General features: G+C 49.7%; 1 protein-coding gene across 1 annotated transcript in view; it reads right to left on the reverse strand.

Moving 5' to 3' along the window:
• LOC107076299 (uncharacterized) overlaps positions 1-12598 on the reverse strand; it is a 29839-nt gene extending 17241 nt beyond the window's left edge. The window contains exons 1-7 of the mRNA XM_069198181.1: positions 12169-12598; positions 4550-4858; positions 3036-4210; positions 2490-2954; positions 2170-2365; positions 1794-2092; positions 1429-1627 (exon numbers count right to left, since the gene is read on the reverse strand). Coding sequence (XP_069054282.1) covers positions 1429-1627; positions 1794-2092; positions 2170-2365; positions 2490-2954; positions 3036-4210; positions 4550-4858; positions 12169-12556 — 3031 coding nt within the window. The 5' untranslated portion in view covers positions 12557-12598. The remainder of the gene's footprint in view (positions 1-1428; positions 1628-1793; positions 2093-2169; positions 2366-2489; positions 2955-3035; positions 4211-4549; positions 4859-12168) is intronic.
• Positions 12599-18098: the final 5500 nt, after the last annotated feature.

Consider the following 18098-nt stretch of genomic DNA (forward strand, 5'->3'; position numbering starts at 1 on the left):
GGTGAGAAAATGAAAAGGTGGTTTTTGGGGGTACAGATCTGATTGCTGCTGCTGTTGTACCAGCAAATCGTCCGTTTTTTAATCTGGCTTGAGTTCGGGGCCGAGCAATGTGGTGAAATGTTAGGGTTAGGGTTAGGCATATCATGGTGCTGTACTGTATTATTGTCATCTATGTGATCAGCTCTTGCTGTGCGAGACCGAGTCCCTTAGGAACAATAAAGTCGATATTCAGTGCAGTCCAAGCTGTGTGATGTTGACTCCCTCCGAACAATGAAACCACAGCGAGCAGGTTCTCGGACCGGCGGGGAGGAGAGATCTGTGGGGCGTGAGGTATGCGCTGTACTCGCAAGCACAACGTGATTTGATGAAATCTCGGCAAGAATAGACTTTTTTTAAAACATACCGTTTATTAATCGCTATATTATTTATTAATTCGCTAGAACTTTTGACTATTGCTCAGAATAATTGCTGACACTTCTAGAGCGCTTTTCTGGACACTCCACTCAAAGCGCTTTACAGGTCATGGGGAATCCCACTACCGCCACCAATATGCAGCCCCACCTGGATGATGCGACGGCAGCCATAGTGCGCCAGAACGCTCCCTACACCCCAGCTCTCAGTGGGGAGGAGAGCAGAGGGATGAAGCCAGTTCAGAGAGGGGGGGTTATTAGGAGGCCTCTGCTCTCCTCCCCACTTAGAGCTGCTGTGTGGGGAGCGTTCTGGCGCACTATGGCTGCCGTCGCATCATCCAGGTGGGGGGCTGCACACTGGTGGCGGTAGTGGGATTCCCCATTCCCTGTGCAGCGCTTTGAGTGGAGTGTCCAGAAAAGCGCTCTATAAGTGCAAGAATGATTATTATTACATAAGAGAGATTCCACAAGACATAAAGCAACTATTCCCTAAAATAAAGAAGACGGCAAGCTCTATGTTAAAAAAAAAAAAAGATTACCGAGCCAGAAATGGGTCAAGTCCAAAGACGGTGCTCATTCCTCTCGCATTTTCTGTCCGTTTTGTGGTTGCTTCCCCGTATTGAAGTTGCGATTCTTTCCTGTAGACGCCCTAGCAGCCCCTGCTGAATGTTAACGGTTTATTAAGCCGGCCCCGTGACTGACCGTGAGGTTGATTAAATAGTGCACGGGGGGACACCCTGTTATCAAATACACCTTTCCCTGTGTTCCCCCCCTCCCCACAGACAGCAAGGCAAAGACATCGGGACAAGACCCTCTGTGCTTTACCTCCTGAATCGCTCAGATCATGCTGTGGAGCGCAAAGATAACTCTCCTCCCACGCCGACTGGGGACGAACCGGCTCTCTGCTGATGTCCCTTCCCCCTCGGATGCCCGATTAAAACCCTTCACAGACTGCCGCCGGACTGTCCCTCTCTCCCCCCACTTCAGGGTAATCGAGTGGGTTGAACACCCCACTGGCTGCAGGCAAAGGGCTGCAGCGTCTGCGCTGGGGGTCCGGAGGGGTCTTTCCGGACGCCGACCTGCGCTCCGTAGCGGGGCAGGGGTTCTTCCCCCGGCCCCCCTGGTCTGGCGGAGATCCCTCTCCGTCCCCAAGTCGGATCCGGGTGCCGGAACTCGGTACCGTTCCTTCTCCCCACCAGCTGCATGGGTCTGCTGCTCTTCAGGGGGCAGGGGTGATCTGGGATACCGCGTCCTGGGACGCCAACATCCGCCGAGATCCCTTCACCGACTCCCCCCCCGGACCCTCTCTCTCCCCTGCGGGACCGCGGCGGGGGCGTCTCTAAAGCCCGCGCGGCGCTAAGACTCCTCCCGCGCGGGCGGCACCAGGGGCACCGTCCCACCCCGCGCGAGAGTGCGCCCGGGTCTCTCCCCCATGTGCACCAGCTGGTGGGCTTTCAGAGAGCCCGGCAGGCTGAAGCCCCTCCTGCACTGGGGGCAGCCGAACAGCCTCCCGCCTGTGTGGGTGCGCAGGTGGGTCCTCAGGGGTGCCTGGCGGGCTGAAGCGCGGTACCTTCTCCCCACCAGCTGCGTGGGGCTGCTGCTCTTCGGGGGGGCAGGGGTGATCTGGGATACCGCGTCCTGCGACGGCAACATCCGCCGAGATCCCTTCACCGACTCCCCCCCTGCGGGACCGTGGCGGGGGTGTCTCTAAAGCCCGCGTGGCGCTAAGACTCCTCCCGCGCGGGCGGCACCGTCCCACCCCGCGCGAGAGTGCGCCCGGGTCTCTCCCCCATGTGCACCAGCTGGTGGGCTTTCAGAGAGCCCGGCAGGCTGAAGCCCCTCCTGCACTGGGGGCAGCTGAACGGCCGCTCGCCCGAGTGGGAGAGCTCGTGCCGCCGCAGGTCCCCCCGCTGGATGAAGCCCCTGCGGGGCTGGGTGATCTGGGATACCACGTCCTGGGACGCCAACATCCGCCGAGATCCCTTCACCGACTCCCCCCCCCCGGACCCTCTCTCTCCCCTGCGGGACCGTGGCAGGGGCGTCTCTAAAGCCCGCGCGGCGCTAAAACCCCTCCCGCGCGGGCAGCAGCAGGGGCACCGTCCCACCCCGCGCGCGAGTGCGCCCGGGTCTCTCCCCCATGCGCACCAGCTGGTGGGCTTTCAGAGAGCCCGGCAGGCTGAAACCCCTCCTGCACTGGGGGCAGCCGAACAGCCTCCCGCCCGTGTGGGTGCGCAGGTGGGTCCTCAGGGGTGCCTGGCGGGCTGAAGCGCGGTACCTTCTCCCCACCAGCTGCGTGGGTCTGCTGCTCTTCGGGGGGCCCCCGCGTGGGAGAGCTCGTGCCGCCTCAGGTCCCCCCCGCTGGATGAAGCCCCTGCTCGGCTGGGGGACCTGGGATACCGCGTCCTGCGACGCCAACATCCGCCGAGATCCCTTCACCGACTCCCCCCCGGCCCCTCTCTCTCCCCTGCGGGACCGCGGCGGGGGTGTCTCTAAAGCCCGCGCGGCGCTAAGACTCCTCCCGCGCGGGCGGCAACGCCGGCTGCACTGTCCCACCCCGCGCGCGAGTGCGGCCGGGTCTCTCCCCCGTGTGCACCAGCTGGTGGGCTTTCAGAGAGCCCGGCAGGCTGAAGCCCTTCCCGCACCGGGGGCAGCCCCCGAGTGGGAGAGCTCGTGCCGCCGCAGGTCGGCCGGGTGGCCGTAGCGCCGCCCGCAGCGCGCGCAGCCGAGGGGCCGCTCCTCCGCGTGGACCCGCTGGTGCCGCCGCAGGTCGGCCGGCTGGGTGTAGCCCTTCCCGCACTGGGGGCAGCGGAAGGGCCGCTCGCCCGAGTGGGAGAGCTCGTGCCGGCGCAGGTCCCCCCGCTGGATGAAGCCCCTGCCGCACTGGGGGCAGACGAAGGGCCGACGGGCGGCGTGGGTGCGCTCGTGCCTCTTGAGGTTGCCCGCCTCGTTGAAGCCCCTGCCGCACTGCGGGCAGCGGAAGGGCCGCTCGCCCGTGTGGGTGCGCAGGTGGGTCCTCAGGGGGCCCGGCAGGCTGAAGCCCTTGCCGCACTGGGGGCAGCCGAGGGGCCGCCGCCCCGCGCCGTGGGTGTACTGGTGGGTCTTCAGGTGGCAGGACTGGCGGAAGGCCCTCCCGCACTGGGCGCAGCGGAAGGGCTTCGCCCCGGCGTGGATGCGCTCGTGCCTCTTCAGGGTGCTCGAGTGGGGGAAGCCCTTCCCGCACTGGGGGCAGGCGAAGGGCCGCTCCTTCGGGGGGGGTCCGGGGGGGTCTTTCCGGCTCGCGCTCCGTGGCGGGGCGGGGGGCCGGGCCGGTTCCGCCCCGGCCCCCCGGTCTGCCGGAGGTCCCTCTCCGCCCCGACCCTCATCATCCGGGTGCTGGAACTCCCCACCAGCGGCGTCGGCCTGCTGCCCCGCGGGGTGGGGGGTCCGGGACACGGCGTGCTGGGCCGAGACGCCGACATCCACGTCAGTCAGCTCCTCTTTTTTGAGCCCGTTGAGAGACAGAGATTCTCGTTCTGTAATACTCTTACTGTCCAGATGATTCAAGCCATCAGATACTAAGAGCCCAGCTGTCTCACACTCAGGCTCTGTCTTCATCACGGGCACAGAGTCCAGATCCCCCACCCTCTGTCTGCTCTCTGCGTGCTGCTGCTCACTGAGCGTCTCTTTCCCGTGTGCGGCGGCGAGCTCTGTCTCCTGCATCAGACGGGAGCCCCCCCCCTCCTCCTCCTCCTCCTCCTCACTGGGCTGCTGTTCAAGAGGAGCCCTGTCCCCAGCGTCAGGGAGAGCGCTGACCTCTGACCCTGCAAGACACAGGACAAGGGAACAAGACCTTTAACATGGGCTGAGTGTAAAGGTCAAGACCTTCTCCGAGAGAACGTTTAACGTAGCAATAACTGAATAATCATAAACAATGAAGACCAAAGGAAGAATTGTGATGATAATCAAGATCAATAAAACATCTACCAGATTAGAAGCCGTGCAAAGGCACAAGCACACGACTATACATGCCATGCACACAAAAGAAGAGAGCTAAGATATTTCAGTTCATGGATGACTTTAGTTTATGTATGCATGGATTAGTTTATCTGCAGGGTCAGTCAATTTGGACTCCATGTCCTGCTCTGTAAGATTAAACTCACCCAGTTCTTCTTTGAGCTCTTGTACAGAGACACGGCCCAGTTCAATACAGTGTGCTGCAATATTCTTGGTGTCCAGATTGTTCATCGTCACTGTAAAATCATCAGATACTAAGAGCCCAGGTGTCTCACTCTCAGGCTCGGTCTTCATCACGGGCACAGAGTCCAGTTCCCCCACCCGCTGTCTGCTCTCTGTGCGCTGCTGCTCACTGAGCGTCTCTTTCCCTTCGGCAGCAGTGAGCTCTGTGTACTGTCTCAGACGGTAGTCCCACTCCTCCTCACTGCACTGGTGGTCAAGAGGAGCCGCTGTAGCTGAAAAACACAGGACAAGAGAAAAAAGACCTTTAAAATGGGCTTTCCCCAGCAAAATAACCTCAGAGAAAAAAAAAGTCAATTTCAGACTAAAGAGACTCAGTTCCTTCAGCCTGTCAGTGTGGGACACTCCCTTCTGACTCAAGAGACTCAGTTCCTTCAGCCTGTCAGTGTGGGACACTCCCTTCAGACTAAAGAGACTCAGTTCCTTCTGCCTGTCAGTATGGGACACTCCCTTCAGACTAAAGAGACTCAGTTCCTTCTGCCTGTCAGTGTGGGACACTCCCTTCAGACTAAAGAGACTCAGTTCCTTCAGCCTGTCAGTGTGGGACACTCCCTTCAGACTAAAGAGACTCAGTTCCTCTAGCCTGTCAGTGTGGGACACTCCCTTCCAACCAAAGAGACTCAGTTTCTTCAGCCTGTCAATGTGGGAGCCTCCCTTCTGACTAAAGAGACTCAGTTCCTCCAGCCTGTCAGTGTGGGACACTCCCTTCCAACCAAAGAGACTCAGTTCCTTCAGTCTGTCAGTGTGGGACACTCCCTTCAAACTAAAGAGACTCAGTTCCTCCAGCCTGTCAGTGCGGGACAATCCCTTCAGACTGAAGACACTCACTTCCTCCAGTGTGTCAGTGTTTATCGTCATTATACTCACATTTCAGGTATGTGGGATAACGCAATGCTATTTAGCGAGCTCTCAGACGATCAGTAGTACAAAAACACAACAATACAATTGTATAAGAAAAGAAAGACAGAGACAACAGGCAGTGTGCAAAACAACATCAGATGTGCAAAAACATACATCAACAGAATGAAATAAAAGGATAGACAATTATGGGGAGTGAGCTTCTTGACATGGGACGTAGGGGTCGATCTCAATGTGTGTTTGTGTTTTTGGTAAGAGAGAAGGCACTGTGAGCTTCAGATCGCAGGTGAAAAATACGTTTTCAACTGTTTTTCCCATGTTTGTCGCCGATACCGAAGAGCCTGCAAATGTAATCCTGAATGAAAATGAATGTTCAACAGCTCTGCATGATCTGGAAAAAAAAATGAGGACAAGACAGAATCACCTATTTGGCTAAAACTTAGAAGACAATGAATGCCATCGCAGGAGAAGGTAGGCAGAGTGAAAACAATGTCAGAGAAAACCAAAGAGCACAGTCCATTATTCCAACTCGGTACAGACCATCTAAGAGTGAAATAATTCCATTTTTAACATTTTTCATGATTTGAATCTGTTTCAAATGGACAGTTCTTAGGCTGGGTTGCTAATCTCTTTGAGGCATTTTTTTCCTCCTGTTTAACAAAACTGAACCAAATCAGTAGACTAAATTAAAAAGCGCATGCCTCAATAGGACAGACATTTCGGTCAACTAAGACTATTCAATTCAACTTTATTGGCATTAAACTTACACAGGTGCACAGTATAATGAAAAGTGTTTCTCATGAGTCACTCAGGTGCAGTATATAAATAGGACAGAAGATGAGACAATAGACAGTTACACAATAAGACAGTTACACAATAGCAATAATAGTAACATGTAATAACATAACATAAATAACATGTAATCAAGTCATCGAAAACTGTGCAAAATTCTGCAAACAGAGAAAATGTAACAGGACAAAAACAGTGCAAGGTAATTCTTGGAACAGTGCAAAAAAATAGTGTGGTTAAAAGTAGTATGGTTAATTAATATTAAATATTATTATGCCTGTTACAATTTTACTGGGCTATCGAGGGGACAGTACAATTTTGGCTTACATGTGTGTGTGGTGGTGTAGGAGTACAGTGGTTGTGGGTACAGAAGGATGTTGGAGAGATCATAATAAGGTGGAAGGGAGTGGGGGCGTCACCAACTTGACAGTCTGTGTGCGACTGGAGTGACCGGAACCTTCTGCCAGATGGTAGGGGAACAAACAAGTTATGACCGGGGTGAGTGGGGTCAGACATAATTTTGGTGGCTTTTTTCAGACTCCTGGTGTTGTATATGTCCTGGATGGGATTTTTTTTTGCTCTTGTAGCTTGTGATTGTATTTGTATGCGATTGTATTAGGACGACTAAATTATACTGCACTGGGGTGGCCCTTCCCATCTATACGGGGCATTTATGACAGACGGTGCTTGAGGAAAGCTCCGAGCATCATCAAAGACCCCCACACACCCCAGCTACAGACTGTATGACCCTCTACCATCTGGAAAACGGTACCGGAGCATTCGGGCCCGGGCTACCAGACTCAGAGAGAGTTTTCACCCCCACACTATCAAGCTATGAAACTCCCAGCCTCTCTCATTTACGATCTGAACCCTCACAGTGCCTTCTCTCTTTATCAAAACTCAAACACACATTGAAATCGACCCTCATTTCTATCCCTTTATTTCATTCTGCTGATGTATGATTTTGCACATCTGATGTTGTTTTGCACATCACCTGTTGTTGGTTTTTGCACACTGCCTGTTGTCTTTGTCTTTCTTTTCTTATGCAATTGTATCGTTGTTGTTGTTTTTGTACTACTTAATGTCTGAGAGCTCGCTAAATAGCATTGCGTTATGCCATAGACCCGTGTATGAGTATAATGACGATAAACTTGAACTTGAAATTGAAATATTATCTGTGGCTTCAGAGAAACTAGGGTATAGTGCACTTTAGTGCAGTACAGCCCAGTGAGATCAAGGTAAAAACACAGGACAGTGGAGTACAGCCCAGTGAGATTGTAGTAAAAACACAGTACAGCGCAGTACAGCCCAGTGAGATCAAGGTAAAAACACAGGACAGCGCAGTACAGCGCAGTACAGCCCAGTGAGATCAAGGTAAAAACACAGTACAGTGCAGTGCAGTACAGCGCAGTGAGATCAGGGTAAAAACACAGTACAGTGCAGTACAGCCCAGTGAGATTGTAGTAAAAGCACTAGACAGTGGAGTACAGCCCAGTGAGATCAAGGTCAAAACACAGTACAGCGCAGTACAGCGCAGTACAGCCCAGTGAGATCAAGGTAAAAACACAGGACAGCGCGGTACAGCCCAGTGAGATCAAGGTAAAAACACAGGACAGTGGAGTACAGCCCAGTGAGATCAGGGTAAAAACACAGGACAGCGCAGTACAGCCCAGTGAGATCAAGGTAAAAACACAGGACAGCGCAGTACAGCGCAGTGAGATCAAGGTAAAAACACAGTACAGTGCAGTGCAGTACAGCCCAGTGAGATTGTAGTAAAAACACAGGACAGCGCAGTACAGCCCAGCGAGATTGTAGTAAAAACACAGGACAGCGCAGTACAGCCCAGCGAGATTGTAGTAAAAACACAGGACAGCGCAGTACAGCCCAGTGAGATCAAGGTCAAAACACAGGGCAGCGCAGTACAACCCAGTGAGATTGTAGTAAAAACACAGTACAGCGCAGTACAGCCCAGTGAGATTGTAGTAAAAACACAGGACAGCACAGTACAGCCCAGTGAGATCAAGGTAAAAACACAGGACAGCGCAGTACAGCCCAGTGAGATCAAGGTAAAAACACAGGACAACGCAGTACAGCCCAGTGAGATCAAGGTAAAAACACAGGTCAGCGCAGTACAGCCCAGTGAGATCAAGGTAAAAACACAGGACAGCGCAGTACAGCCCAGTGACATCAAGGTAAAAACACAGGACAGCGCAGTACAGCCCAGTGAGATTGTAGTAAAAACACAGGACAGCGCAGTACAGCCCAGTGAGATCAAGGTCAAAACACAGTACAGTGCAGTACAGCCCAGTGAGATTGTAGTAAAAACACAGTACAGTGGAGTACAGCCCAGTGAGATCAAGGTCAAAACACTGTACAGCCCAGTGAGATCAAGGTCAAAAGACAGTACAGCGCAGTACAGCCCAGTGAGATCAAGGTCAAAACACAGTACAGCCCAGTGAGATCAAGGTCAAAACACAGGACAGCGCAGTACAGCGCAGTGAGATCAGGGTAAAAACACAGTACAGTGCAGTACAGCCCAGTGAGATCAGGGTAAAAACACAGTACAGTGCAGTACAGCCCAGTGAGATTGTAGTTAAAGCACAAGACAGTGGAGTACAGCCCAGTGAGATTGTAGTAAAAGCACAAGACAGTGGAATATAGCCCAGTGAGATCAAGGTCAAAACACAGTACAGCGCAGTACAGCCCAGTGAGATTGTAGTAAAAACACAGTACAGCGCAGTACAGCCCAGTGAGATCAAGGTCAAAACACAGGACAGCGCAGTACAACCCAGTGAGTTTGTAGTAAAAACACAGTACAGCGCAGTACAGCCCAGTGAGATCAGGGTAAAAACACAGTACAGTGCAGTACAGCCCAGTGAGATTGTAGTAAAAGCACAAGACAGTGGAGTACAGCTCAGTGAGATCAAGGTCAAAACACAGGACAGCGCAGTACAGCCCAGTGAGATCAAGGTAAAAACACAGGACAGCGCGGTACAGCCCAGTGAGATTGTAGTAAAAGCACAAGACAGTGGAGTGCAGCCCAGTGAGATCAAGGATTAGCACTGAATGAGTGCATTCCAAACCACAGGGAATTAAAATGCACACAGTGACACTGAAAACGTCCACTTTTACATCCCAAAAATTGCTGATTTCCCCAGCGCCACATCCTGCGATTCTAAAACACGATACCCCTCAAAGAACACCTGGGGCTCAACGAGTTTCCTCCCTCCAGAAACTTTAAAACTTATTGTGTACCGATTGTGAAAGCCTTTGTAAGGGACTTTGAAGTGTCTCTTACATTTTAGATCACGTTTGTGACGCTGGGGAGAGTAAACACTTTAAATTTAAAAGGGGAGGGTATGGGCAGCAGCCAGATCACCCTGCAACTCACAACTGGCAGCCCCCCCCTACTGGAGCTCAGCAGGTGTGAGCCTGGTCAGTACCTGGATGGGAGACCTCCTGGGAAAAACTAAGGTTGCTGCTGGGAGAGGTGTGAGTGGGGCCAGCAGGGGGCGCTCTCACCCTGCGGTCCGTGTGGGTCCTAATGCCCCAGTATAGTGACGGGGACACTGTACTGTAAACAGGCGCCGACTTTCAGATGAGATGTAAAACTGAGGTCCTGACTCTCTGTGGTCATTAACAATCCCAGGGCGTTTCTCGAAAAGAGTAGGGGTGTCACCCCGGCGTCCTGGCCAAATGTCCCATGGGCCCTTACCAATCATGGCCTCCTAATAACCCCCCTCTCTGAACTGGCTTCATCACTCTGCTCTCCTCCCCACTGAGAGCTGCTGTGTGGGGAGCGTTCTGGCGCACTATGGCTGCCGTCCCATCATCCAGGTGGGGCTGCACATTGGTGGCGGTAGTGGGATTCCCCCTGACCTGTCAAGCGCTTTGAGTGGCGTGTCCAGAAAAGCGCTCTAGAAGTGTAAGCAATTATTATTATTATTATTAAATTTAAAATTGAGCACAAAATCTCGAACTTTGTGAAAGTACAGTAAGGTGTCGTCGCAAACTTGCATTCACGCGTCTATGAATTGTGAGAAGGAAGGCCACGTATATTTTCTACAAGCCTGATCAGTACCTGGATGGGGAGACCTCCTGGGAAAAACTAAGGTTGCTGCTGGGAGGAGGTGTTAGTGGGGCCAGCAGGGGGCGCTCTCACCCTGCGGTCCGTGTGGGTCCTAATGCCCCAGTATAGTGCCCTTACCAGTCATGGCCCCTTTAATAATCCCCCTCCAGGTACTGACCAGGCTCACACCTGCTGAGCTGCCAGTGGTGAGTTGCAGGGTGATCTGGCTGCTGGATAAAATGTGGGCGAAAAGGCCAGTGTGGAGTGGACAGACTTTTAAATCATGCATGTCAAGACAATATAATCATTTTGTTTTGTTTCCTGAATAACCGGAAAAGGGGACATATGTTGGAGCAATATCCTGCACAGCTTGCATGTCTATGAGTTCTTCCCCTATTCCTTTCCCAAACAGATATATGGCTTTTAGGTACTGTATAAAAAATGACCAATGGGAGTTCTTGTGCTATTAACGTTATCAGGTGACAGCTACAGAGATGGTGTTGCCAGACACAAAAATCATCACAGAAAAAATAAGTAACGTTCAAGTCTCGTTTCAATTTTTTAACATCTTCACAAATAATTAAAATAAAACTATTCACACACTGACAGTACATCACATTAACACTGCACTGAGAGAAATGGGTTCATACAGACACACTGACTGGTCACTCCAGTACATTAACACTGCACTGAGAGAGAGAGGGGTTCATACAGACACACTGACTGGACACTCCAGTACATTAACACTGCACTGAGAGAGAGGGGGGTTCATACAGACACACTGACTGGACACTCCAGTACATTAACACTGCACTGAGAGAGAGAGAGGGGTTCATACAGACACACAGACTGGACACTCCAGTACATTAACACTGCACTGAGAGAGAGAAGGGTTCATACAGACACACTGACTGGACACTCCAGTACATCAACACTGCACCGAGAGAGAGAGGGGTTCATACAGACACACTGACTGGACACTCCAGTACATTAACACTGCACTGAGAGAGAGAGGGGTTCATACAGACACACTGACTGAACACTCCAGTACATTAACACTGCACTGAGAGAGAGGGGTTCATACAGACACACTGACTGGACACTCCAGTACATGAACACTGCACTGAGAGGGAGAGGGGTTAATATTAAACATCCCCATTAAAGGGTGAATGCTGAACCCTCTAGATAAGCTTGATCTGTTTGTGTCTTTTCAGCTTAGGTTGCCCAACCAACAAGAAAGAGCATTTAATTCACAAGAATGTGAAAATGACAACGGATCAATATGCACTTTAATCACTGACAAAACTGTCATTATTAGACAACCACAAGTAGATCACAGAGGACTGGCATTTGTAAACTTTCTCAATTAAGAGGTCTGCTATATGAGCACCTAGAGATCCACTCTGAAATAACAGTGGGCAGAAACTTAACGTGTGTGTAGTTCTTCTTCACCTCGTTTTGTTTACGTGCTAAGTTTCATCTGAATAATAAACGACGTGCTCTTTTATATAAAACAGCAGAAACGTCGGAACGACACAAGTACAGTCCAATCAACGCCACTAAAACGACATTTACAAGCGTTTAGCTAAAGAGTTAAAAGATTCAGTGACACCATACTCCAGGCTGAAACGACGTGTCTCTTAAGCTGTTATGACGGATGCTTCAGTTTCCAGTAAAGACTCCTGTCGCTACATCACACAAAACTCTCCCACTTCACTCTGCATCCCTCCACTGGATTCTCACCAGTGAGGAAGTTAAAGGCACGATTTTAAAACACACACACACTGAGTGACAAGTCACCCCACTGACCTGACAGCTCCGGTTCCGTGTCCATTTCTTCCTTTACTTCTGCAGGGTCTTCACAGGGAAGCGTGTGTCCATCACGATCTGTCTGTCCCCGATCTCCTCCTGCTCCCGGCTCCTTCTCCCAGCACCGCAATCTCACCTTCAGCCTCTCGTTTTCCCTCTTCAGCTGCGCCATCTCACTCCCGAAAGTCTCCTCCACACACTGGGTGATCTTCACCACCGCCCGCCTCACCAGGATGTGGGAGACGCCGCGGAGCTTGTGTTGACGCCCGTCCTCGGAGTCGGCCATCCCGTCGCGGAAAACCTCCGCCACCTCGTACACGATCGCCTTGAGCAGCACCTCCATGAAGGCGTGGAGCTCGCCTTGCATTGTTAACGAACAGCTCGCCATCTTGCTCCAGAGCCGATCCGAAACAAAGGAAGCGGTCGGGTCGCCTAGGAGGTCGGCAGGAAATACGTCATCAGATCGCGCCTGCTCAGCTGCGCCGCGGCTTTCAAACGGCTGAAGAGCCGAGGTTTACAGAGCGGCTGGATTGATTGTTGACGTGTTTTATCCTATCAAAACGACACTTTATACATTCAAATTCTCCGAGAAAACACTTTATTTGTTCTTATTTGCTTGTATTATTTAATGTTCTAAAAAACCTGGGGAAAAAAAGACGTTTCAGTGACAGAATACAATCTTCGCCGCGCAATGTAGTTTTTTTTTGTCAGCTCTGCTCAAATCATTTCCACCCCTAAGTCTTGTCAGTCGGCGCAAAAAGCCTACAAATCTAAAAAAAAAAAAGGATTTCACCTCGAGAAATAGAACAATCGCATTGTTGTGGAGTTACCTGATATTTCAAGCCGATTTAAATATCTACAAACTAATCTCTTAGAACATTTGTGCTGATCACCACTGCACAATAAACAATGGAAAGAGCTGCAGCTCAGATCAAATTCATGGTCACATCTGAGATAAAGGACGGAGTGCAAACTGTCTAGATATGTCAATTAAACTGCACAACTGCGACATGCTAAGACTGTATGCCCAGAAAGTCACACCGTCTCTGCAGTAATAAGTTGGCTTTGCAGTTGATTGAGTTGGAAATGTTTTAAACCAAACATGACTGAGCAAAACCTGTCACGGTTGTTATAACGAGCGAATCCATTTCACCCTGCTAGCCATTTATACAGCACCCCTGGGAGCAGTTGGGGTTCAGGGCCTTGCTCAGGGGCCCCAACAGCCACAGGATTTGAACCGGCAACCTTCCAGCCACAGGCACAAATCCTGAGCCACATACTGTACTTTAGTAATCTGTTCAAACTGTTTTTCTTACATACATACGCCATAATCTGGACAATAAATAATATGATGATCCAAATGCATTATTGTCTTAGTTGAAGTTTTTTTTTATGTAGCGTACGATACATAATCCTGTTCCTATACAGTAACATGCTCTCCTCACCTGGTAAAATGAATTAGCTGTCTTCTGTAATACAGAGCAGAGCCCCGATAGAGTTAGACTCCTCACCTGTGAAATCTATGATATTTGTTCTGCGATTGAGACCTCTGCTGAAGACCAGAGCCCTGAGTTATGAGAGGGTGAATGTATGAATGGCCATTCAGTGTGGTCAGGCAGGACTGAGAGAAAACGTGTTACCGTTTCATGCAAAAACATCAGAAATGCACTACGAAAAGTCTCAAATGAAAAACACAGACAACCACACAACACAGATCTGCGACTCAGGTACTGTGACATGGTAAAACTTTACAAACACACGCTGAAAAAGAAAAGAAACACATACATAGACAAACAACTTGCAGAAATTGAGGAGTCACTAAATCAGAATTGTTTCTGGGAGAAGTGGAACAACTTAAACAAATCAAAACCAGAAGAATTGGCCATCCAAAATGGAACAATCTGGCAAACATACTTTGAAAATCTCTATGAAAAGCTCCCAAATACAAATCAATCAGACCAAAACACCATTTATGAAAAACTCAAAATTTTGGAATTGGCTATCAAAGACAACCAAAACCCCTTAGACTCCCCAATCACTGAGCAGGAGCTACTGGACAAACTCCAGGCCCTCAGACCACGCAAAGCCTGTGGCCATGATGGAGTCATAAATGAGATGCTGAGACACAGCAACCCAAAGTTGCAACAAGCCCTGCTCAAACTCCTCAATCTCATCATGACAGCTGGATGTTTCCCCGAGGCCTGGAACCAAGGACTGATCACGCCCATCTATAAGAGTGGAGATAAACTCGATCCCAACAACTACCGGGGCATCTGTGTGAACAGTAACCTGGGGAAGGTATTCTGCAGTATCCTAAATACACGAATACTGGCCTTCCTTACCGAACACAATGTCCTGAGTAAAAGTCAGATTGGCTTCTTGCCAGATCACCGCACATCTGATCACATTTACACCCTACACACACTGATAGACAAACACGTCCACCAAAAACACAAAGGAAAAATTTTTGCCTGCTTTGTCGATTTCAAAAAAGCATTTGACTCGATTTGGCATGAGAGATTGTTTTATAAACTACTCCAAAGTGGCATAGGGGGCAAAGTGTACGACATAATTAAATCAATGTATTCAGAGAGCAAATGTGCAGTGAAAATTGGAAACAAAAGGACTAAATTCTTCACCCAAGGCCGCGGGGTGAGACAGGGCTGCAGCCTGAGCCCAACACTGTTCAATATCTATATCAATGAATTAGCAGGAATGTTGGAGCAGTCTGCAGCTCCTGGTCTTACACTACACGACACAGAAATTAAGTTCCTGCTCTACGCAGATGACCTGGTCCTGCTGTCGCCCACAGAACAGGGGCTGCAGCAGAACCTGGCACTGCTGGAGCAGTACTGTCAGACCTGGGCACTGACAGTCAATCTGGACAAGACCAGAGTTATGGTTTTCCAGAAGAAAGCCAGACCTCAGGGAAACAGGTACAAATTCACACTGAACAACAACACATTGGAGCACACATCCAGCTACACATATCTCGGTCTCACCATCAGCTCTTCCGGGAGTTTTGACCTGGCAGTGAAGGCACTGAGGGAGAAGGCACTCAGGGCTTTCTACGCAATAAGAAGGAGGCTCTTCAACATCAACCCACCAACAAGAACCTGGCTCCAAATATTTGAAAGTGTAATCCAACCCATTGCCCTATACGGCAGTGAAGTTTGGGGTCCCCTCACAGACCAGGATTACACCCAATGGGACAAACACCCCACAGAAACTCTGCACATGGAGATCTGTAGAATCATCCTCCGTGTGCAGAGAAAAACTCCTAACAACGGGTGCAGGGCCGAATTAGGCCAGTACCCACTATTGATAAACATACAGAAAAGAAAATTAAAGTATTGGCTACACCTAAAAAACAGTGACCAAAATTCCTACCACCACAAAGCCCTGCTGAGCCAAGAGCTGAGCCCAAAACAGAGCCCCCTGAGCCAGCTGGTCCTGAGGCTCACCGACCTGAGCCACACCAACACTAACCAGCCTCAGGACAGCACTGCTAGAGCACCACAACCCAGACTCAACCACATCACAGCACAGATCAAACAGCAATATCTCACACACTGGGACACACACACACAAACACAACATAAACTGGAATGCTACAGAACCTTAAACAGACAATACACACTAGCTGAATATTTGACCAAAATAAAAAATAACAAACAGAAACAGACCCTGACGAAGTACAGGCTCAGTGACCACAACCTGGCCATAGAAACTGGGCGACACAGGCAGACCTGGCTGCCCAGAGAGGACAGGCTGTGCTCCCACTGCCAGCGGGGAGAAATAGAGACAGAGGTGCACTTCCTACTGCACTGTGACAGATACTCTGGGATTAGAGAAACATTCTTCCCGAAATTCAGAAATCTAATCCCAGAGTTCCCACACCTGCCAAAACCACAACAGGTCCCAATCCTACTGGGAGAGGGAGGAGGGAACTCAGTTGATCTGGCAGCCCAGTATGTGATCTCCTGTCACAGCCTGAGGAACAGTGAGTCTGTCTCCCAATAATGCTCCAGCCGCCTACAGTATATGTCGATATTATATAATATGTCTTTGTTGTAAATGTCTGTAACATGTCTGTAGATTTTATTTTACTTCTATTTTTTGTTTTGTTCTATGTTAATTTTATTATTTTTATTTGCTTTGGCAACACTGATTGTACCTATCGGTCATGCTAATAAAGCACCTTGAATTGAATTGAAAATTGAAAACGTGTTTGTGATTCATTCTTATGAAGTGGCTGGGGGTAGTATGTAAATCTATTGTGAACAAACTGCAGTAGGCCCACAATTCAGCAGCCAGAATCCTGACCAGGTCTAGTGCAACTGTTGACATTACTCCTATTCTGGAGTCCCTGCACTGGCTTCCGGTCAAATTCCATTTGGACTTTAAAATCCTCCTGCTCACCTATAAGGCTCTGCATGGCTGGGCGCCTCAGTACCTGTCTGAGCTATCATCGCCCTACTCCCCACCTCGCAACCTTCGCTCTTCGAATTCTGCCCTCCTTACTGTACCCCCAAGCCCATCTACACTCTAGGGGTGACAGGGCCTTCTCCTGTTATTCCCCCAAGCTCTGGAACTCTCTGCCCAAGGATATCAGAGAGTCACCTTCTCTAAACTCCTGCCAATCCAGACTCAAAACCTTCTTCTTCAGAAGAGCCTTTACTGAACTGGTTCTGTTCTTCACCCCTCTGCTTCTCCTAGTACCACCATCCACAGTCTCCTCTGTGTATTGTCATTGTGTTTTATCTGGTGTAGTCTTCTTATTTATCAATGTTGTCATCCTGTAAAGCGCTTTGAGAAGCCACCTTTAAAGGCGCTATATAAAATAAAGTTTATTATTATTAGTGCTACAACCGCAGAATGTCCAGCTCGTTTCACACCTGCGGTTTACTTACTTCCTCTTGTCTATAGACCAGATGAAATTACTTCTTAAGAAGGACGTGGTCAATGACAAAGACATCTTTTGTGGAGAGAAAAAACAACTCCTCGTATGGAAATTCAGAATGGGCTTTCCTGTGTGTGTTTACTGTATAAAACTCATTGCATTTGCCATCTCTTTGGAGAGGTTGCTCACAGATCAGTATGAGAGGTTACTCTCAGATCAGTATGAGAGGTTACTCTCAGATCAGTATGAGAGGTTACACTCAGATCAGTATGAGAGGTTACACTCAGATCAGTATGAGAGGCTGCTCTCAGATCAGTATGAGAGGTTACTCTCAGATCAGTATGAGAAGTTACACTCAGATCAGTATGAGAGGTTACTCACAGATCAGTATGAGAGGTTACTCTCAGATCAGTATGAGAGGTTACTCACAGATCAGTATGAGAGGCTGCTCTCAGATCAGTATGAGAGGCTGCTCTCAGATCAGTATGAGAGGTTACTCACAGATCAGTATGAGAGGTTACTCACAGATCAGTATGAGAGGCTGCTCTCAGATCAGTATGAGAGGTTACTCACAGATCAGTATGAGAGGTTACTCTCAGATCAGTATGAGAGGTTACTCTCAGATCAGTATGAGAGGTTACACTCAGATCAGTATGAGAGGTTACTCTCAGATCAGTATGAGAGGTTACTCTCAGATCAGTATGAGAAGTTACACTCAGATCAGTATGAGAGGTTACTCACAGATCAGTATGAGAGGTTACTCTCAGATCAGTATGAGAGGTTACTCACAGATCAGTATGAGAGGCTGCTCTCAGATCAGTATGAGAGGCTGCTCTCAGATCAGTATGAGAGGTTACTCACAGATCAGTATGAGAGGTTACTCACAGATCAGTATGAGAGGCTGCTCTCAGATCAGTATGAGAGGTTACTCACAGATCAGTATGAGAGGTTACTCTCAGATCAGTATGAGAGGTTACACTCAGATCAGTATGAGAGGTTACACTCAGATCAGTATGAGAGGTTACTC

This window comes from Lepisosteus oculatus, chromosome 14 (genome assembly GCF_040954835.1).
Source record: "Lepisosteus oculatus isolate fLepOcu1 chromosome 14, fLepOcu1.hap2, whole genome shotgun sequence".
Lineage (NCBI taxonomy): Eukaryota > Metazoa > Chordata > Actinopteri > Semionotiformes > Lepisosteidae > Lepisosteus > Lepisosteus oculatus.